Source organism: Sciurus carolinensis, chromosome 6 (genome assembly GCF_902686445.1).
Source record: "Sciurus carolinensis chromosome 6, mSciCar1.2, whole genome shotgun sequence".
Taxonomy (NCBI): domain Eukaryota; kingdom Metazoa; phylum Chordata; class Mammalia; order Rodentia; family Sciuridae; genus Sciurus; species Sciurus carolinensis.
Window position 1 is genome coordinate 143,458,651 of NC_062218.1, and position 23,307 is coordinate 143,481,957.

Genomic DNA, 23,307 nt, shown 5'->3' on the forward strand with positions numbered 1-23,307 from the left:
CAGGAATTTATGAGTGTAGCTTTTCCCTACATCCTCACCAACATTTATTGTTACTTGTATTCTTGCTAATTGCCATTCTGACTAGAGTGAGATGAAATCTCCTTGTAGTTTTAATTTGCATTTCTCTAATTGCTAGAGATGTCCAACATTTTTCATATATTTTTTGACTGGTTGTATTTCTTCTGTGAAGTACATGACTTGTTCTTTTGTCCAGTTATTGATTGGGTTATTTGGGGGTTTTTTGGTGTTAAGTTTTTTGAGGTCTTTATCTATCCTGGAGATTAATGCTCTATCTGAGGTACAGGTGGCAAAGATTTTCTCCCATTCTGTAGGCTTTCTGCACATTTTTGATTGTTTCTTTTACTGTGAAGAAGCTCTTTAGTTTGATACCATTCCATTTATTGATTCCTGATTTTGCTTCTTGAGCTATAGGAGTCTTATTGAGGAAGTCGGTCCCTAAGCTGACATGATGGAGAGTTGGGCCTACCTTTTCTTCTGGTAGGTGCAGGGTCTCTGGTCTAATGCCTAGGTCCTTGATCCACTTTGAGTTGGCAACTCTCTTTTCTTAAAAGAGCACCCTTGGACTGGGTTTGTGGCTCAGTGGTAGAATGCTTGTCTAGCACCTGTGAGGCACTGGGTTCGATCCTCAGCAGCACATAAAAATAAAAAAAGGTATTGTGTCCACCTACAACTAAAATAATTAAAAAAAAAAAAAAAAAAAAAAAAAGCACCCTGACTTGCCATTAAGAGAGGCAAGAATCTGAACCCGGGCCTGGGAGGTAGGTGAGTGGCGGAGCTCTTGGCTAGGGTATGTGAGGCACTGGGTTTGATCCCCAGCGCTGCACAAATAAACAAAACAACACACACACAAGCACACACACAGATTACTGTCTCCATTTTTTTCTTGAACAATACAAAAGTGTCGAAAGGCCAGTTGTCACTTAGCAAATCATTGGTACAGTCATTCGAGGGAGCTCACCCTGGAAAGAGGAATCTGGTGCAAACCATAGAATCGACCAAGTGTGGTCCGAGCAGAGTCAAGAGGCAGGGGTGGGGATTAAGGGAAAAACAAAACTTTGGGAACCTCAGCTTTGCGTTACTGGCTGGGCAGATTTTGGCAAGTTAATTTACTTCTCTGAAGATCGGTCTTCTGTCACATTGGAGGGATGAGAGTGGGCTAATTTCCAGGGTAACACATAGGATTTGATTCTGGCTAATTGGTGGCGGCTTCTAGAGAGTTGCAGGGAGAAGGATCCTGGGGTCAGTCCAGGCTCCGTGGGGAACAGTGCTGGGATTGATTAATAATTTCCTCCCCGTCAAGGGCTTCAAAATGGATATCAAGCTTATGTGACGTGTCCTTCCTGGACGCAGCCTCTTCAGCCCAGGTTTAAGTCTATCTGTGTGTCTGGTGGGCACAGGCAATTTTCTTAATTCCAAAGGGGAAGGAATTTTAATTATCTTCTAAAAACCATAGGGTTTGTCTCCAGCAATGGATGTGATATACATTTAAATAATCCGAGAGACTCTCAGCGTTCCTCGGAGGTGGAAACGTCTGCCTACGAAGTGTTAATTACATACTCATAATCATTCTTTTGAGATAAATTATATTATTATAATTTCCATATTCGACAGCCTTCCCTGTCTGCGCCTTGCCCTCCCCTTGGGTTGAAGCCGGTCCTGGGAGGATGGGGATTCATCCGGGTGGGTTGCATGCGGTGGGGTGTGTGGGGGGGAGGTAGGGTATCAATGAAGGGGAACATAGTCCCAGCCACTCAGGACCCTACCTGAGATTCCTCAAAGGAGGTTGCCTTTGTGTTATCTGTGAAATGATAAAGGGTCATCTGTAGATATTACTAGTGGTGGCCAGCAAGAGAGTGGCGGGGTATTATTTGGCACATAAATTATATGATTGTGGCTGTCAAGGAGACCCATGACCAAGGGTGACAGGCAAGTGCATCACCTTGGTCTAGCAGCATCACCAGGTTGGCTGTAACACAGGCTTCGGGGACTGCCGTGGTTCTGAACACAACTCTGACACTCCACAGGAGATTGCACAAGCTACTCAGCCTCTCTTTTCTCACCTGCGGAATGGGTTTATTACTAGAATCTATATCAAAGGATTATCATATAAGATAATTCATGAGAAGCCCAAGTGTCTTGCCCTACATAGGAAATATTACTATTATTATCTTAAAAGTAACTATTGACCATGGTTTTGAATTGTGCATAAAATAAAACCTCAAAAATATGAATTCAATTTATGTTAGTGTTGTGGAGATCAAGGCAGGCTGGGCTAGGCTGTAATTCCAGAGACTTGGGAGGCTAAGGCAGGAGGATCACAAGTTTGAGGCCAGCCTTTGTGACTTGGTGAGACCATACCTCAAAATTTAAAAATTTTAAAAACAAGGGCTGGGGATGTGGGCCAGTGGTAGAGCATCCCTGGATTCAACCCCCATTACCAGTAAATAGATATAAATAGATGATAGGTAGATAGGTAGATGGATGGATGGATAACTAGATAGATGATAGATAGATAGATAGACAGGGATAGAATGAAGTTGTGTTGCTTTAATAATTTACAAAATATCCCCTTTAAAAAGTTAGAGAATACAGATTAGTAAAACAAAATCAGCACTCAGAAGTAACCACTGTTAATCTTTTGCTGTATGCCTTAATGAAAATAATTCACATGCATTAGAAAATGACATTTGACAAAAAGAAGATCATACCAAATAGGCTATTTTATAACCAGCTGTTTTTCAGTGAAGAAAGAGAGGCCGACAGGCTTTTTGTGTTTGTTTGTTTTGAAGGGGGTTAGTGGGGATTGAACACTGAACTCAGGGGCACCCCACCTCTGAGTCACATCCCCAGCCTCTCCCCTCCCCACGTTTTTGTATTTTATTTAGAGACAGGGTCTCACTGAGTTGTTTAGCACCTTGCTAAGTTGCTGAGTCTGGCTTTGAACTCGAGATCCTCCTGCCTCAGCCTCCCCAGCCGCTGAGATTATAGATGGGTGCCACAGGGTCAGGCTTTTTTGTTCTTTTTATAAGTTCTTTTATTTATTTACTTTTCATTATTGTGGTAAAAGGCACCTAACAGAATTTATCATCTTACCCATTGTTAAGCATGTGTTAAATGCCATTAAGTATATTCACATTGTTGTGAAACAGATTTCCCGAACTTTTTTAGCTTGCAAAATGGAAACTCTGTAGCCATTCAAAAACAATTTCCCCTTCTCCCATCTAGGCCCTGGTCCCCAACATTCAACTTTCCATCTCTGTGAATTCATTTACTTTAGAAACCCCTTGTAAGTGGAATCATGCAGTATTTGGTTTTTCACGACAGGCTTATTTCGCTTAGCCTAATGTCCTCAAGATTCATCCCTGCCGTTGCATGAGTCAGAATTTCTCTTTTTTATGACTGAGTAATATTCCATCCAATGTATACACATTTCATTCATTTGTTCATCAGTGGACATTTGGGTTTCTGGTACTTCTTAGCATTGTGACTAGTGCCACTGTGAACATGGGGATCTCTTCATTACCCTGCTTTCAGTCCCTTTGTTTAAATATGCAGACGGGGGATTGCTAGATCATATACTAGATCATATTTTTAATTTTTTAATATATATATATATATTTTTTTTAGTTGCCAATGGACCTTTATTTTATTTATTTATATGTGGTGCTGAGAATCGAACTCAGTGCCTCACACATGCTAGGCAAGCGCCCTGCCACTGAGCCACAACCCCATTCCCTTCCGCGGTTCTTTTTATTTTTTCATTTTGAGTCAGGGTTTCTCCAAGTTGCCCAGACAGGCCTCGAACTTGTGATCCTCCTGCCTCAGCCTCCCGAGCCACTGGGATCACAGGCGTGCTCCACCATACCCAGCTCTGCCCGTCCTCTTAAACAAGGCTCCCCAGCTCTGCTCCGGCCCCCTCCCCTTAGCCTTCCCTTCAGAGTGCAGGAGTAGTCCCTTCTCCTTCCCTACACCTCTGTGTTCCAGGCACCCGGGGACCCTGTGTCCAGCCTCAGGCCCCTGTGGACATCCTCCAGAAACTTGCAGGGTCCCCTCAGGTTCTGTGGGCCTTTCGGAGACAAAGGCAGCGGATCGGAGGCAGCGGCCTGCAGGTCGGGGTCTCCCTCTACACCCCACCGCTGCAGGTTTGGTGAACACAGCGTGGTCCACCTCGCTGTGGGGGAGGGGCACCAGAAGCTGCCATCCCTCTGCGGTCCTGGATTCCACACATGCATCTCACCACACCATCGCCCTATTTATACTCTCACAGACTGAGCTTTACACACCAGCTATCTGCTCAGGATAGACCCTCTGAAGAGTGGCAGGCTGTCAAAACCCTCACAGGAGCCTGCACAAGGACACTGTCTGCTCTGCTAGGCGCTCCTGGGCTATCCATGATTAAACCATGCTATCCATTATTTTTGCCCTAAATGTCGATTTCAGATGCTGACCTCCTCAGGAGGTAGGACTTGGCTGTACCAAGCTACCATTTTACTTTATTTTTAGGTTTTTGTAGAGCTGGGTATCGAACCCAGGGCCTCACGCATTCTAGGCAAGTGCTCCACCAACTGAGCCCTAGCCCCAGCCCATATTTTACCACTTAAAAAAAAAAAAAGAGTTAAATTTATAATAATATACTGTACAGATTTTCAATGTGTAGTTCAATGAGTTTTGCCAAATGTCCTATAACTCAACAATCAGCTTATTTGGAGAAACTATAAGATTCCATAAAATTCTTGGAATTTGGAGTGAAGAGATACCCAGTCAAGGTGCTGCCATTAATCTCCTGGGTGACCTTGGGGAAGTCCCTTCCCCTCTGTGGCCTTCAGTGTCTGATGTGTACAAGGAGGAGGCTGACTCTAGAGGCTCCTTCAGCTGTAGATTCTCAGGACAAGGCAGGCTTTGGAGAAAGGTCACTCAAGACCTCCTGAAATTACGCAGAACTACGACTGTGTCCTGCTGATATTTGTAGAGTGAACGTGCCTCACCTGGATCCTTCTAATCACATTCCTGAGGAAGAGAAACTGCAGGACATAAGCAAAGATGGCGGAAACCAGCAAAACCAAGACCTGCATCCCCTAGTAACGTACCCAAAGCCTTGCAATCAAATCTCTCTCTTTTTTTTTTCCTTCTTGTACATAAGTGAAAGATTCTAAAGGGATTAGCTTCAAAATTCACAGCAAGTACCAAAACACACCGTTTGCCAAATAGGTTGAGTTTAACCACTTTGCCGTTTGGAAGCTAATGTGCCTTAAAAAAAATCTGGGCTTCTCTAACAAAAGTAAGCTGCAGCTCTCACGTGTCTGCAGCAGCGTTCAGCTTGCAGAGGCTTCTTGCCCATTCCTCATCTGATCTCTTTGTCAGTTCTACACTGGTTAACTGGCAGGAATTGTTCTCGCCCTTGTTTTCAGATGAGCATCCTAAGGCTCCGAAAAATGAAGTTGAATGTCCTCAAAGACCTGAGGCGAGCTCACCCCTCTGCATCTCCAGCCCGGGCATCTTTGGTTTGGGTTCCACTCTCTGTTTTGCAAACCAACCGACCCAGAGACCAGTCTGAGTTCAAGAGGATCTAAATACAACAAGCGCACTCAGCGGGTGGCAGTTGACAGGAATTGACACTTCTTGCCCTCCCATGATGCATTCACCCTTGAAATTCTTCCCACCGCTCAGTGCTCACCCTTTTACAGGAGAGGAGGCAGAGGCCAAGAGAGGGGTCATGGATTGCTGGAGCTCACACAGCAAGTAGGCTGGAGAGCTGGGATTCCACCAGGCAGGCTGGCGGGAGGCCCAGGCCCTTCACCCCTGTGCTACGCTGCCTCACATTACACCACGCTGCTGATTAAGGAACTTTCTAGACAAAGCTGTTCATTGGCGAGATGAGCAGCCTGATAGACAGTGAGGCCCCTGTTTTGAGCGTGTCCGGTGGAATCCAGGTGGAAGGATGTTTCAAGGCAGTTAGGTTTAAAGCAGATGGTGAGTCAACGGTCGTGGAAGGACCCTCCTGACCCAGAGATTACCGGATAGGTGAACTCTCCTGAAGATTCCGGCCTGTCAGCTCAGGGTGGTGACAGATGGCTCCACCATGCTTTCCCAGGCCACCAATCTGCCCACTCTCCTCTTCTTGTGGGCACTGGGATCACTGAGCTGGGAGAGCAGGTGGCTGTGCATGGATCATCCTGGAAATCTGACAGCATGGTCTCAAGCCCAGGGACCAGGGAGGAGGAATGGAGGGACACTAAATGACAAGGCATTTGCTGCCTGATTTCATCAGTGAACTGTGGGTAGCACAGTGGAAATGTGACACACTCGACTCACTTCTGGGCCTGAGGCCTAGATGTTAGTCACAGAGCCGGAGCTCCCAGGGCTCTCTGCAGCACCCTACTCCATTGCTTCATTTCACTCATGGGACTACAGAGGCCCAGAGCAGGGAAGCAACTTATCAGAGGTCACACAGCATTCATTCAACGAATAGTGAGTGCGTCCTGTGCCAAGCTTGGCACTGGAGGTACCAAAGGTGAGAAGAAGGTGGAGCCCCTAACTCCAGTCTCACGCAGCTTAGATGTGATAGGAGACAATGGGCCAAAAGTATTGTTCACGTACAAACTCAGATTGTCACCTGGGCTGTGAAGAACAAGGAGTACTTCAGCCAAGTTGACCAAGAGAGTTCTCTCTAAGAAAGAGCCATTCAAGCTGAGGCTGTATGGGGGCAGCAGGACACAGTGGAAATTCGATGCCCTAGGACTCCTGGGGATGAGGGCTGGGTAGTCAAGAGGGATTGTGTGTGTGTGTGTGTGTGTGTGTGTGTGTGTGTGTACGCGTGCGCACATGCACATGTTCAGGACCTTGTGGGCACAGGTGAGAAGTCTGGAGCTTGTCCTTGCTGTAACAGGAAGCTTTTGGAGGGCTTCTTTCCAACAGAGTGGCAGACATGCTCTGTTTCCCAGTGCCGGGTTCCTTGGGTGCCCTGGTATCCTGGAGGTTTGAGGAAAACACAGCAGACATTGCTACCCACACCAGCTTGTCTTTATCTGGTGATCTCTAGCCACTGTCCCCACATTAGGAAAGTAGGCCAATCAGGCTCACCGGAAGGTTCTCCTTCCCACCACAGTCTCCAATAGACCTTGAGATCCAAGTGCGTAGGCAACGAGCAAACCTCTCTGGTCCAGTGGCTGTGGCTGGGACAGGCCCTCAGACAGTCCTGCCACCTGCTCCAGGCTTTCCCCCGCCTCATCCCGTGTGCAGCCTTCACCTCCAGGCGTGGTGCAGACCCTGAGAGGTCTTGCAGCAAAGTTCTTGTTCAATATGGTTCAGTCTAACATTTCCCAAATGGTTTGATGCCATAGAAGTAAGGAAACATTAGAAACTGCTATCCAGACTGCTAGGATAGGAAGAAACTTCCAGAATATTTAGACTTTTTTAAAGAAATGGATAGGGCTGGGTATATAGCTCAGTTGGTAAAGTGCTTGCCTAGCATGCACAAGGCCCTGGGTTCAATCCTCAGCACCACCAAAAAAAAAAAAAAAAGGGGGAGGGGGGGAGGGGGGGAGGGGGAGGGGGGAGGGGGGAGGGGGAGGGGGGAGGGGGGAGGGGGAGGGGAGGGGGAGGGGGGGAGGGGGGAGGGTTTTTCTAGGTCTCATAGGAAGTAGCGTCAGAGCTGGAACTGGAAAGCAGAACTCCTCCTGCACTCCACTATTGGGTACCGGGAGGCCATGTGACAAACTTGAGCCATTGCTTCTCAAAGAGTATTCCATGGAACACAGGAGATTTGTTCTGACTCCTGAGTTTGAAGAATGTTGTATCCCTACATCCTTAGAGGAGGCCCTGAGATATCCTATAGCAATCACTTATTTAACGTTGTTTAAGCCGATGTTTCCCCAATGGTTTGATGATGGGATTCATCTTTTTTTGTTGTTGTTTGTTCATTCTGGGGATTGAACCTAGGAGCCCTTAACCACTGAGCCACAGCCCCATCCCTTTTTATTTTTTATTTTAAGACAGTGTCTCACTAAGCTGAGGGACTCACTAAGTTACTGAGGCTGGCCTCGGACTTGTGATCCTCCTGCCTCAACCTCCCGAGTAGCTAAGATTGCAGGTGTGCACCACCCTTGGTTAGAAGACATCTTGATGTATATTTATTCATATTCTGGGGAGTTCTGCTTGGGGAGGGCCACCCTCAATTAAAATTCTCCTATCCACAGCCCGTGGCTCATAGCAATGCCATAGTAAATGTGAGCCATTATCATCATCATCAACACTGTGGGCAGGGATCACATTTTCTCCTGTGGTGCATGTGACTGAACCTCCCTTACCCAGTGCTGAGTCCTTGGGGACGAAGACACAGATCAATTGCTCTGTCAATCAACCAACACTGACAATGTGTGTTGACTTTGGACCTCCTGGGTCACATGGCCTCCCCTGAGATAAAGGGCAGCTTACCTCTTTCCTCTTCTCTACCAAAGCAAAGGCCTGGGGAATCCTTGTCAGGAAAGCTCAGAAACATCCCTAAAGGTCATCAAATGCCAGTTTGATCTGCCCTATTCCCTGCCTCCCTTTTTAGACTGAAAAAAATTCTCTTCCCCAGATTCAAGTGCTAACTGAAGTCCAGCCACGTCCAGGAAGGCTTCCCTGGCTACCTCTTCCCTGTTCCGCTCTTCTCTCCTCGTAACTGGCCCCTCTTTAGTCTCCTGGAACCTGACTGCGTGTTCGGTGACTGTGACGGCATCCGTCTGTGCAGGGGTCTAAATGAGGGTAGCTGGCGGGAGTGACATCAGACAGGGGTGGCCCTGAGGTTCGCAAGTGGGACTGAGCCTGTCCAATCACATTTAAATTCAATTTAAATCATACTGTGTGAGGACTGGGTGTGGTTCGGGGTGAGCGCGTGCTTGGCATGTTCCAGGTCCTGGGTTCAATGCCGAACACCAGGAAGACGAAAATGCCATGCGGGCCAAAGGAAACAAGCCCGAGGGGAAGGAGGACATCAGATGTGAAAATCTTCAGACGTCCTAGAGCTTCTAGCAACCAGTTGCAGACTCCAGATAAAACAAATCATCTTTCTGAGTCTCAGTATTCTCACCTATAAAACAGGGTAACACTCGTTCTGCCAACCTGGTGGGATTTGAAGAACGTTTCTCCTGACAGTACCAATGACCACTGCCCCCTTCATGACAACGGCGCACATTTATTCAGTATTTACTGTGCGTCAGGCACCGTCTGTCAAGCACTCTGAATTCTTTCACTCACTCAGTCCTTACGACAACCCTCAGGGGTAGTACTTTTATCATTCCCTCTTTACAGATGAGGAAACTGAGGCAGAGAGAGGCAAGGGGATTTGTCCAAGGTTACAAAGCTGGGGGGTGATGGAGCAGGAACTGTTAAACACTTTCACAAATAGCCGTTCATTTACTATTCTCAAAGGCACAACGAGTTTTATCAAGTGAATGTGTCTCTTTTCACCCTTTTACACATGGGGACACTGAAGCTCAGCAAAGCAAAGTGATTTGTCTGAGGCCACATAACCCGGAAATAGGCAATAATAAAGCTGGGTTAAAACCAGTTCTTCTGATATTAAGCCCTTGGTCCATGCTTTCTGTGCCACGTGGAAAGGCCAGGCAGGCGGTCAATGGAGAGAACAGTGTGCTGGGGTGAGGAGTCCTGTCCCCCCGGCAAGGACCGTGCCACTGCAGTCCTTAGGGCAGGACCCTCTGTCCTGGAGCTCAGTGCTCACGTTCCACTGAGTGACAGTTCAATCGGCTAATCCCACACTTGACTGGCTATGGTCTTGTTGAAGGGGAAATGGCTTCCTGCCTGCCTTCATTTTGACTGCGGATGTCCATTTGTCTCCACGAACTTGATGCTTCCTGATCCGGGAATGTTTAAAAATGGTTACCTGAGTTGTTGTCTGGGTTGGTTTTGTTTTGTTTCTCGCGTACTCTGTTTTTTGTGTGGCTTAGGGATCTGGAATGGGGAAGGTGCGATTGGGGTTGAGATCTTGATTCTGCCACCCCACCTTGACATACTGGAACAAGACACTTAGTATCTGTGGGTCTCTGCCAGCTAGGGGCAATCATGTCTATCCTGCCTTCATGAAAGCCCTTTATAAAATATACAGCATAATACAATCAGAAGGTGGGTCACTGTAATATATAAGGCATACCTTAGGTACTCAATAGATGATATTTAACTGACTGTACAGAAAGAATCTGCAATGCTGTAGGGACAGCACTCTTAAAACAGAGTTAAGGAAGGAAAAAGGCAAGAAATAAAACTGCTGTATGTACATTATTATCTCAGTTATGTAAAATATAGATAGAAAAAAGACTAGAAGAAAATAAACCAACCTGTGGTCAGTGATTGACACTAGGTTGGGGACCTATATATGGGTTTTGCTTTGCTAGACTTTTGTTCCTATTTACTAAATTAGCACATTTTATTTTTATATCATATTTTATCACATATGTCATATAAATATAAAATATAATTCAAAATATATTTATCACAGTTATATATTTATCATATATAATTTAAAATGTAAATCAAAATATGTATGACTTGCCTTTCAAATATAAAATAAATCATGATGTATAATTTATATATCAAAATATTTATAATTTATCTACACACACACACATATATATATATATATATATATATATATATATATTTTTTTTTTTTTTGCGGTGCTGGGGATCGAACCCAGGGCCTTGTGCTTGCAAGGCAAGCACTCTATTGACTGAGCTATCTCCCCAGCCCCATACATATATTGATATAGATCAAAATATATGTAATTCAGCAAGTGGCACTTGCCGGCGTTGCTCTCATTACCCAAACTAATGTGATCAGGAGTGATTCTGAGTTCATTCATTCATTCATTTATTCCTTTGTTCAGAAAATAGGCCAAGGGTTTCAGTTCTGTATAAGGCACCAGTGACAAGTGCCACAAGGGACACTAAGAAGAATGAGGTATGATTCCTGCCATCAAGATGGAGGATAAATGAATGGATGAAGAAATTGTGGTATATATACACAATGGAATACTATTCAGCCATAAAGAAGAATAATATTATGGCATTTGCAAATAAATGGATGGAATTGGAGAATATCATGCTAAGTGAAATAAGCCAAGCCCAAAAAACCAAAGGCTGAATGTTTTCCCTGATAAGTGGAGGATAATATATAATGGGGGTGGGGGTGGGGAATGAGAGAATAATGGAACTTTAGAATATGTAGAAGAAAATGAGAGGGAGGGGGTATAAAAAATGGTGGAATGAGACAGACATCATTATCCTACGTATGTGTATGATTACACGAGTGGTATGAATCTACATTGTGTACAACCATAGAAACGAAATTATGTACCCCATTTGTGTACAATGAATCAAAATGCAGTCTGTAAAAAATTAAAAACTAAATATAAAAAAGAAAAGACGGAGGATAAAGGGGCTGGGGTTGTGGCTCAGTGGCAGAGCGCTTGCCTCACATGCATGAGCAGTGGGTTCAATCCTCAGCACCACATAAATAAAAAAACGGTATTGAGTTCATCTACAACTAAAAAAAGTTTTTTAAAAGATAGAGGATAAATCATGCTCAGAGCTAATCATAGCTCAAGGCAGAAGGTGAAAAATATTTTATATACTTTAGGGAAATTTCTACCAGGAGTTAAGAGCAGGGAAAAATCTGTTCTAGGTGAGGTTTTGTGAAGAAGTTGAAGGGTGAGTGGAATTCTGGGCCAGTAGAAACAGAAAGGTATTACTGGTAGTAATAACAATAATGAATGGTAATTAATATTTCCTTAGCACATACCAGGCAGCAGGCATTGTGCTATTAAATTGCATACATTATCTCACTTAAAGCTCCCTGAACATCTGAGATAAATAGTATTCTCATCTCTAATTTATAGATGGGGGAAACTGAGGCTTAGAGAGAGGTTTAAGTACTTGCCAGAGTTGGAAGGTGACCAAGCTGGCAGGCATACTCAAGACCTCACTCTCAACAGCTGTTATTTGAATTGAGGAAGGGAAACACCTGGCTACCTGAAAGCAAGCTTCCTGAAAGCAAGGAACATGTGTATCTTGCACTTCTCTCTGTCCAGAGCCAGGGCAGTAACAGCATGTTACAGATGCTCAGTCAATATTTGTCAACTGAGCCAGGCGTGGTGATGAACGTAATCCCAGCAATTTGGGAGGCTGAGGTAGGAGGGTTACAAATTCAAAGCCAGCCTCAGCAACTTATTAGTGAGGTCCTAAGCAATTTAGCGAGACCCTGTCTCAAGATTAAAAAAAATTTTTAAAAGGGCTGGGGATGTGGCTCAGTGGTAAAGTACCCCTGGGTTCAATCCCTGGTACCAAAGGGGGGATGGGGAATGTCAACTGAAAGAACAAAAAGAAACAGTGAGTGAGTGGTCCATTGTTGCTGGAGTGTAGGGCGTGTGGTTGGAAGGCAGGGGGACAGGAGGCTTAGGGTCAGGCTGTGCTGGATGTGAATTTTGGAGATCTTGAGCAGAGCCTGTCAAAGTCCATCAAAGAGTCAGAGAACTGTTCTAGTCAATGTGGTAAGGTGGATTGCAGGAAGGAGTAGGGAAGCCCATCCTGGGACCATTTGAGAACAGGAAGCCCAGAGAGGGTAATGGGAACAGGATGGGGGAGAGGCTGCACAGTTAATAAGAATAGGCTGAGAGGATGCCAGTCTGCAACTCAGAGTGGGACTATGCTAAAAGATCATTCTCTATCAGCCCTTCCTCACTGCAAACCTTCCTCCTCCTCTACCACTCCTTATTTCCTCTGAGCCTACTCCATCTGTAAAATGGGGATGGAGCGGCATCCTGGAGGGAAAAGGATTATCAATTCTTGCTGTTTACATCTACTTCACAGGAGGAGACCTTGAATGAGCCTCTTCCTGAGAACTGAAATCATTTCATGGCATGTGCCAGAAGATCCAAGAATCTTCAGGGTCTACCAAAGCCCCTCCCTTTTCAACTCCCCCTCTCTCCTCCATGTTGGTGTAAAGAAACCTATAGCCTGTAATCTCAGCAACTCAGGAGGCTGAGACAGGAGGATCAAAAGTTCAAGGCCGGCCTCAGCAACTTAGCAAGACCCTGTCTAAAAAAACATAAAGCGCAGGGGATTTAGTTCAGTGGTAGCACCCCAGGTTCAATCCCCAATACCAAAACAAAACAAAACAAAATACAACAAAAAAGAGGTATCAGACTCAAGAGTTCTGATATCAGGAGTAAGCAATAGAGTGCCAGTTCTTCTAGAAATACAAGTCCTGTGAAAAATCAAACTCAAAGGGAAACAGAACTACATACCCCAGTGTGTTAGGTTTTCCTTCCTCATAAGCACAGGTAACTCAAAAAAACCATGCCCCTGCTTCTTCATCTATCTGCCTGACCCCAAAGAAAAAGACAGAATAAAATTTCATGGAAACTTTGTATCTTCCTTCATGCTTCTAAGCCAGACAGGCAGGTATTCCATTTTGTAGCAACCCAAGAAAGTTTTAAGAGGCTGCCCAAACTCATTCTGCAAGCCCAGAGAGGGGCCTCAGGTTATAAAACAATTCTACCACCTCTCTAGTCTCTCCTCTGTCTCTCTTTAGGAAGTCAGCACCAGGAACACACAAATACATGTTTAATTACAAAGAGGTTTTGGATCGCTTTATAATTTTTTAATTCATTTTGCAGTATTGGGAATTGAACCCAGGGGTGCTCTGCCACTGAGACACATTCCCAGCCCTTTTTATTTTATTTTATTTTGTTTTATTTTTTGAGAGAGGGTCTTGCTAAGTTTCTGAAGCTGGCCTCAAACCTGGCATCTTCCTGCCTTAGCCTCTCAAGTTGCTAAAATTGCAGATGTGTTCTGCTGTGCCAAGCTATAATTGCTATTTTTTAAGTTTGATTTTATCCCTCTGTGTGTGTGCAAATGCGCCGCATGTAAGTACATGGTCTATTTAAGCCTTGGGGACAAGTTAGCTTGATCCTTGTCACGAAAAACATACTTTGTCTAACCTCCTCTTTTGGCCTGAGGTCATGTATTGCTTAATTCTTTGGTCCCCTAATTAGAGTTTATCTTTTGGAGAGACACGATTCAACATTTTCAGGATCTTTCAAGGCCTCAATATTGATGGGTATGATGATGAGGGGAAGAGAGGCAGGCTGAACAGTGTGGGGTGGTACATAAGAGCAAGACCTGGGGACTCAGACTGCCCTGAAGAAACCAACCCCACTCTGATACTCCGTTGCTGCCTATGACCTTGAGCATCCACCTTACTTTTTCACATTTTGTATTTGTACATTTAAAACTATACATAACAGTGGGATTCACGATGCCATATTCAAACATGCACATCACATAACTTGATGGATCTCATTTCCTAGTACCTGCCCTTTCCCTCCCTTCCACCCCCACTTTCGCTTGCTCTACTCTCTGATCTTCCATTATTATTTTATTTATTTTTCACCTTTTATTTTTTAAACATTTAAGAAAAATTTTTTTTATTTTACAGACTGCATTTTGATTCATTGCACACAAATGGGGTACATCTTTTCGTCTCTATGGTTGTGCACCATGTACATTCATACCATTCGTGTAATCATACATGTACATAGGGTCATGATGTCTGTCTCATTCCACCATTTTTCATACCCCCCTCTCATTTCCCTCTATGTAATCAAAAGTTCCTCCATTCTTCTCTCACCCCCCTACCCCCCATTATATATCATCATCCACTTATCAGGGAAAACATTCAGCCTTTGGTTTTTTGGGATTGGCTTATTTCACTTAGCATGAAATTTTCCAACTCCATTTATTTATCGGCAAATGCCATAATATTATTCTTCTTTATGACTGAATAATATTCCATTGTGTATATATACCACAGTTTCTTATCAATTCATCTGTTGAAGGGCATCTAGGTTGGTTCCACAATCTAGCTATTGTGCCATTATTGTTATTTTAACTAGTGCATTATTTTATATACATGTGGAGCTCATTACAGTATATTTGCACAGACATAGCATAGATTTGGTAGATTTCACTCTCCAGTATTTCCCCCTGTTCTTCCCTCCTCCCTTCTTCTCAATCCCCTTCCCTCTACCATTTTAATTTCTTTTCTGAACTTCAGTAGCCTTCCTTTATAATTGAAGACAATAACAGCTTCAGGGCTTCATCTACTGCCTGGCACATAGTAGGGACTCAACTGACATTTAAGGAAAGAATTAACACCTATCTTATTGGGTTATTATAAGATTTAAATGAGATAATGAATGTCAAGTATATTTCATAGAACCCAGTAAATAGTATTTAATAGAAAAAAACTACTCTTCACTATTTGGTCTTGACTATTATCTTGAAAAAAAAAATACATACATATAGAATGCCACAGTGGGTGAGGAATCCAAAAACCTGAATTAAAATCCCAATTCCATCTTTTTTGTTTGTTTGTTACCAGGGATTGAACTGAGAAGGGCTTAACCACTGAGCCACATCCCCAGCTCTTTTTTTATGTTTGAGACAGGATCTTGCTGAGTTGCCTAGGGCCTCACTAAGTTGCTGAGTCTGGCTTTGAACTCGCCATCCTCCTGCCTTAGCCTCCTGAGCTGCTGGGACTACAGTACAGGCATGCACCACCATGACCAGTCCCAATTCTATCATTTTAAACTTGTACTTTCCTAGCAGTGGTGACAGAATTGAATTTTTCTTTCATTTTTCTTTTTATGGTGCCAGAACCCAGGGCCTCGAGTATGCTAGGCAAGTGCTCTATCACTGACCTACATCCCAACGCTCTTTTTTTCTTTTTTTCTCTTTCCACATTGTTTTAAATTGGTGCATTTAAATTGCTACAACCCTCTGTCATTTTAACGTCAGAAAACTCCTGACTTTTGGACTAGCAGATTAAGATGTGAGGACTGGTTCTGCACGGAGTAGGTGCATGACCTTGGGTAAATAACCTTATTTCTATGAGCTTCAGTTTCCTCATCTACAAAACAAGGAGATTGAGTAATAAGTGAGCTTATTTTTTTCTAGCTCTAACAGCCTCTAATTCCAAGATGTATCTCATGATGATCTCTCTCTCTCTCTCTCTCTCTCTCTCTCTCTCTATTTTTCCTGGCCCGTTTGCCCCTCCCTAGGGCAGGGCAGGTCCAGGGTGTGCAGATCCTAGTTCTCCTCCAGGTTCTACGAAGCAGGGCCTGGCCAGGACCCTTTGGTTTTGACCCTGCTGGGTAACATGAACCACTTACTTGCCTACAAGGAACCCTTGTACTGCTACAATTACAAACAAACTAACAAACAAAATTCATAGAAAAAATGGCCAACAATGACAATTATGGGCCCCATTAACAACAGAGAGGGTCTAGCATGAATAATATCATTGGGAAATATTTAGCAATAAATAAAAGATAGTGCTTCCAGTGGCAACGTACAGTAATTTGCCTCCTCATATATATATATGAGGGGTGTATATAATGCAATTATGTAGAATTCTGCTTAAATTCATTGGCATACCTTTATTCATTGCCTTCCTCAGGTACCTCTTTTAAAATTATTTTGGTGGTGCTGTGGATTGAACCCAGGGCCTCTTACATGCTAGGCAAGAATTCTACCACTGAACAATACAGCCGACCCTTTTAACTAATTTTTATTTTTTATTTTTAAAAATTTTTTTGTCGTACTTAGAACTGAACCCAGGGCTTAACTTTTATTTTGAGACAGGGTCTGGCTAAATTACCCAGACAGGCCTCCAACTTGGGATTCTCCTGCCTCAGCCTTCTTAGTCTTTAGGATTATAGGCATGTGCCAAGTTCTTGATACCTCTTCTGAAGCACTGGCCTAAGTGTGTATCATTAACACAGCACTTAGCCTAACATTGTCTCACTTGATCCTTCGCAGAAGCTGCAGAGAGTTAAGAGTTAAATCAGGAATTCTTTACTCCCATTTCTCCCCTCAGGAGCAGGGGCTCAGGGAGCGTGGAAAGTTGGAAACTAATAAATTGGGACCAGCGTCAGTTTGCCTGGCCGTTCTCACCAGTATTTCTCTTGGAACTCCTGATTAGAGCCCAGCCTGGCTGGCTGGGGCGGTTTGTAGAGTCTTCTCACTAAGCCTTCCCCTCCATCCAGCAGGTGGTGTGTCTAATCCTTGTTTTGGAGATGGCCAACATTCCAGGCTGTTAAGTCTTGGGCAGGTGGATCACAGCCAGTCAGAGGTCAAAATTGCCCCAGCGAAGCGTGGGACCACCTGATGTGTATAAGCACTAAGGAGTCTTGTTAGACTGCAGATTTCTGGGTCCAATCCCAGGCCACACCTAATTCCTAAGGATACTTTCGGATCTGAGTTCGAGGATATCTTCTCTCATCACCCAAACTAAAGTGGTCAGTCTAGTCTAACTTATGACCGCAGTAATGACTGTCTTCATCGATACTGAACAAGCATTTATCACTTAAAGCTTATTTTCTCTTTTCCCACCTCAGAATGTAAATTCCATGAGGATATGCACTTGTTAGCCTTGTTTATTGACAAACCCGTTTCCTAGAACTCTGCAGGCCCCACAGTAGGAGGATGGTAAATATTTACTGAATTGAGTGAACACTGAAATTTGAAACCGCTGTCACACATCGCTCCTTCATTCTGCAGTGGGGAAACTGAGGCCCGCGGAGATGGGAGTGACAGTAGAGGCGCAGCGTTGGTAGGGGCCAGGGCCAAGATAAAATTCGGATCTCTGGTTCAACTCTGCTCAAAGCGATTCTTTAGAAAACACAAAATCCACTTGAAAGAAAAAACATTTCCTGCCCATAAATACTCGGTTCCGGGGGCCTGACCAGGGCGGGGGCCACTGGTAACTCATCCCTACTTCATAGGCGCCCGCTGCCCTCAAAGGTTAAGGGCTGGTCTTCCAGGCCTGGAGTCGAACCCCTCTCGGGACAGCTTTGCGGCCCGGCCCGGCTGGGAGGAGCCGAGTAGAGCCCTCGGAGGTGAGGGCGGCTCGCCCAAGGTCACCCGGGCGGGGCCCGGAGGGGGCCGGGTCCGCCGGGTACCGGACAGGGGGCGGCGTTGGCGCATCCTCAGGTCTTGATGGGGTCCCTCTTCGGCATGTTCGAAGTCAGGAGTGATATCAAATGGTCCTTACCCTGAAATCAACATTCGAGCTGAAGAGCAGCAGCAGGCCGGGCCAGCCGCGTGGCGCGTCCCCATGTGCTCCACCTGCACCCGCTCTCAGGCCTGGCCCTTTAAGACACCTCCCCCTCTCCGCCCTCCCCTTCTCTCCATTCTCCCTCGCCGCCCCCCCTCCCGAATTGCATCAGGCACGTGCTCGCCCCCGTCAGGTCTGGGCACCCCCACCCCCAGCCCGGGAGGTGCTCGGAGGAATCAGAGGCGAGGGGCGGAGCGAGGGGGCGGGGCCACGGGGCCGTGCGCGCGCGCTCCCGCCGCCCGTAGCCAAGGGCCGGCCCGGCGGGCGCGCCCCCGCCGCTCCGTCCCCTCCCCTCGCTCTCCGCGTCGCGAGGCGCGCGCCCGCCCGCCGCCTGCCGCGGATCGCGTGGTCTGCTCCGCTCGCCGCGCCTCTCCCCCGTCCGTCCATATTGCTGCAGCCCCCGAGCCGGGAAGCCCGGGCCGCCCCGGGGGCGGGGGGGAGGGAGGGACGGAACGAGAGGCCTGCCAGGCTCGGGGTGGGGGCGCCCTGCGAGGAACGGGCGGGGGGGGACGCGCGCCGAGGAGGCCTGGACCGCAGAGTGGGGGGCCTTCCTCCCCCCCCCGCCCCGCCAGTGGGCCTCGGATCTACGGCGGCTGCATCCGACCGGGAAGGGAGCCGCGCCTAGCGTGAATCCCGGTTCTTCTCCGTGGGGACTGGTGCCCGGCGCCCCGGAGGAAGGCGTCGCGGGCGCTCTGCGAGCCAAGTTCGAGGCGGGGGAGGCAACCTCGGGCGCGCCCGGCTTCTCCGGGGGGGCGGGCGCGCAGATGGCCACTCAGGTGGAGCCGCTGCTGCCGGGGGGCGCCCCGCTCTTGCAGGCCGAAGAGCACGGGGGGCTGGTGAGGAAGAAGCCGCCGCCGGCGCCCGAAGGCAAGGGCGAGCCCGGGGCAAACGACGTCGGAGGGGGGGAGCCGGACGGCGGCGCCCGGAGACCTCGGCCGCCCTGCGCCAAGCCACACAAGGAGGGCACCGGGCCGCCGGAGCGCGAGAGCCCGCGGCCACCGCAGCTGCCGGGCGCCGAGGGCCCTGCCGTCAGCGACGGAGAGGAGGGCGGCGGCGAGCCGGGCGCTGGCGGAGGAGCGGCCGGAGCCGCGGGCGCCGGGCGCCGAGACTTCGTGGAAGCCCCCCCGCCCAAGGTGAACCCGTGGACTAAGAACGCGCTGCCGCCGGTCCTGGCCACCGTGAACGGACAGTCCCCGCCAGGTGGGTCTCCTGTTGGCGGTCCGGGGCCTCTTCCGGGGACTGGGCGTCCCCTCCCCCAGCGGCCTCCGGGGCCCAGGGGGTCGGCTGCTGCTCGTGGTGACTCGGGTGTTTTTAAAATTGTCTTCTGGCTCGTTGGGGTCGCCGGGCCCTCCGCCAGCGCACTCTCGGGACCCTGCGCCTACCGGAGGGCCAGGCCTCCGGGAGGCCACTGCCACCGCCTGGGCCGCAGCGGTTAGTGGGCAACGGCGTGGTTCGGGCCTACCTCGCCAGGAGAGGGTGGGCGCTGGCCCGGTGGGGAGAGCAGAGCCGGGGTCTGCTCAGTCTTCGAGGGAGCCCCCTTGCCACCCGCCCCACGCCCCGGGTTCGGGTAGCCTTGCGAGCGTCCCAGGTGGTAAACGTTTAATGAGCATATGTCATGGGCAGCACAGCGCCCGGCGAGGACTTGCTGCCGACCGCACGGGTCCGGCTTTAAAGTTAACAAGTTTTGTCCTCGAGAGGTGGTAGGCGGTAGGGTCCCCCTTCGGATACGCGTTGGGGGTCAGTTACAGGGAGAGAGGAGAAAAGGAAACCCAGCGTGTCATTGAATTCGGTGGTTTCCCTCTCTGATCCCGGCGTCTTCCGCCTTGAGAGGGAGCCCGACGGCGAGTGTGCGGGGGAGCCGGTTAGGGGCCTGGCGGAAAATGTGAAGCGGGTGAGGGGTATGCGGCGACACGAGGGGCGTGTGCGGCGGGGGAGGGAGTAGCCGGCTGGGCGGGCGGGTGACAGTTGGGCGCCATGCGCCGCGCCGGCGGCCGCTGGGCCTCGGCGTTCGGCGCGGGTCGCGGCGGTCGGGGCGCACGGCGGCGGCCCCGGGGTGCGAGTGCGCGGCGTAGGGCGCCCCCCTTCGCGGCATTCCTCCGCTGCCGGGAAAACGTGGTGCCTCCCCGCGCGGGGAGCCGCATGTGACCGCCGACCGGCGCCTCCCTCGCCTTCCTCCCCCTGCGTTTTTTGGTCCGTTTGGACCCGTCCCTTTCGGGGGAGGCGAGGGTGTAGGAAATCCCAGCAGAGCCGTGTCAGCGTGGGGAGGGAGGCGGTGCAGAATATGGAGTCTGCTCGGCCTCTCTGCTGAGAACAGATCGGCGGCCAGGGTGGGGGGCGCGCCCTCGGTCCTCCCTTTGCCAGTGCATGGGGCACCGTGGACCTCGGTTGTTCGGTTTTGGTCCTTTTGAAGTGGGCCAGTATGAAAACTGGCTAATAGGTAGAATGATGGCCTCTGCCAGTAGCCCGAGTGGTTTTCCAGAACAACTCCCCTACTCGGTCACTGTTGAGGCTGACTGGTTTGAACCGTCAGAATGGGGAAAGTTGAAGGGGGAGCTTAATACCTTCACATTTGGAAGGAGACTCACTCCCTGTCCCAGGGAAACCAAACAGCCCCTCGTGAATACAGCAGTGTCGCCTCCCCTCCTCCCCCAAAGGTTGCTTCATTTGGAAGAGGGACTATTTGGGGTTTACTAACAGTACCTCAAACCGTGTTCTTTCCTTTTGCCGCCTCCCCCCACCTCCTTCCAGAATCCTCTTTATGCAAAAGGGCAGTGCTGGAACCTCCATTTTCTTTCACATCCCTCCTATCCACCCACAGAGTAAGGGAAAACAACTTTAAGACACTCTTTGGTCCTACCCCCCTCTTTAAACTCAGAGGTATAATCATCCCCAGGAGAGAGCACTCAGAAGTTTAACTGGGGCTACTACTCACCCTGTCTGCTGCTACTTAGCTAATGGTGAACCTGCCTTGTGGGTTTTAAATCAGCCATGACATCAGGTGGTATTGGGTGCCTGAGCTGGCATTTGGTGTAAGTCCAGGGGCCCTTGATAGCTTGCGTCACTGGTGTTATTGATCGTGGGAAGAAGACAGCTTGGCTGGCATCTCGCCTTTCCCTCTGAACGGATAAGCTGACTTGCTTTAAAGCAGTTCTGAGTTGGATAAGATTTGCTTTGTTTTCTTCTTTCTGGAATCTTAAGGCAAAGGAGTGTCTACTCATTGGTTTAGAATCTTTGGAGTAGTCTTTGACAGACTAACTGAATTAATCCAGTAATTTCCATGTTTAAGCCTGTCATTAGGACTCTGATGCTTTTTGAGAGAAAATTCTGTGATTGGGTTCTGTCTGGTGAGATTAGGTGGTGGCCTTTTCTCTTGAATCAACATGGATAGCTTAAGGTCCTTTTCCAGCCCTGGTTTTACTTGCAGCCTGGACAAGTTTAAATGTGACACCAGTGGAGTGACTGTGTGGTCTTGGGAATTTTTGTGTTCTGTGATACATATGTTTTTGGGAGTCTACTGAAATGAGTGCTTCATAAGCAAGCTAAAAGCTTTCCAAGGCTTGCTGCAAATGCCTATTTTTAGCCCTCCTTTTGGCTCAGATGTTGGTGTTTTAGTTCTTTAAGGGACACAAGCAGTAACTAGTAATAAAATATGTTTTATGATCTCTCTCCTTTCTTGTGGGGTTCTCTATTCTGGTTTAAGTTTCCAAGTCCTAGGTTTGTAGTTTTTAAGTCTTGTGATTTGTGTTTTGGCTTTTTGGACTCCCTTCCTCCCGCAGAGTATTTTGTAAATGCCTTAAATTTTTTTTTCTTATTCCAGCTATAACCCTTCTAAGACCCAGGATGTCTAAGTTAAAAGAAGAAATGATTATATAGCAAAGGTGCTGGCTTCAGACTGCAGGGGCTCAAATGCTACCTCTGTCACTTGTTAGCTGTGTCTCCCTGTGCAAGTTTAACCATTCTGTCTCACCTTTCCCATTCATGTAATAGGAATTAATTTATGATGTGCCTGTCTTACAGGGCCATTGTGAACATTCACTGTAATGATACGTTTAAATTATTTAACCCAATATCTGGCATAAGGTAACTGTTGGGATGCCTAAAACACTGGGACTTTCCGGGACTTTTCTCTGGGTTTGTTTTTTTCTTCATTCGTAAAATGAGGGCGTTGGAGAATAGAAGCCTTTCCTTTTTGTGTGTGGCATCAATACCCCTGAAATAAGTCGGATCTCTCCTTAAAAATTGACTTTTGTTAATTAAAAAAAAAAAAAAAAAAAATTGACTTTTGTGGGGCTGGGTTGTGGCTCAGTGGTAGAGCGCTTGCCTAGCATGCTTGAGGCACTGGGTTCGATTTTCAGTGCCGCATATAAATAAATGAATAAAATAAAGGTCTATCAACACCTTAAAAAAAAGTTTTTAAAAAAATTGACTTTTGCTTCTCCACAGACATGGTATGGGTAATCTTAAGGGTTGGAGACCCAAAGAATTGGCAATTTCTGCTTTAGAGTATGGTGTGATGAGTTTTTAAAAAGTAAGTGTTAGCATTTTTATTTTGCCTTTTGTAAAGACTATAGGGGGAGTACACGTGTGCTCTGGGGCCCTGAGAAAGGCCAGCCTATGGACTGTGACTGGTGCACATGTAATGCAAGCCTTCTCCCACCCAGCAGGGGTAATCGGTGGGTTTGTTATGTACATACCTCTAACTTGGTTGGAAGAAAGCTTAACTAGTGCTCGAGTTGGCAGCAGGGTTAGACTTAAGCTTTTATTCCCTGGGCATCATTTTATGTATGTTTGTGTCCCTTTGAAGTGCAACTGATTTCACAAAACAAAATAAGGGTTATCCTGCTGACCCATGGTACCCAAGGGATCCTCCCACACTGAGCTGGCCCCAGATAAACTTGTACTCTCCTTCACTTTTTTCCCTGGGTTTGGACCCTTCATTGGATTCCAGCTGTACTAGTTGGGCACTAGTATAGATCTGAGGCATCACTATAACTTCACAGTGTCTGAGCTACTTCAGACCCTGGCTCCTCTTTTCCCCAGTACAGAAAGTAGCCTGGATAGAAGTAAGAGTTCTGGCCCTAGAGTCATATAGTCTGCACTTTTGAGTCCTAA

General features: G+C 47.4%; 1 protein-coding gene across 2 annotated transcripts in view; it reads left to right on the forward strand.

Moving 5' to 3' along the window:
- Larp1 (La ribonucleoprotein 1, translational regulator) overlaps positions 1-23,307 on the forward strand; it is an 80,968-nt gene that overhangs the window by 13,145 nt on the left and 44,516 nt on the right. Inside the window, exon 1 of one of the 2 annotated variants that reach the window (XM_047556162.1) lies at positions 18,552-19,395. The exons of the other annotated variant lie outside the window; for it this stretch is intronic. Coding sequence (XP_047412118.1) covers positions 18,960-19,395 — 436 coding nt within the window. The 5' untranslated portion in view covers positions 18,552-18,959. Of the gene's footprint in view, positions 1-18,551; positions 19,396-23,307 lie in introns of those variants that run through there. 2 annotated transcript variants of the gene reach the window in all.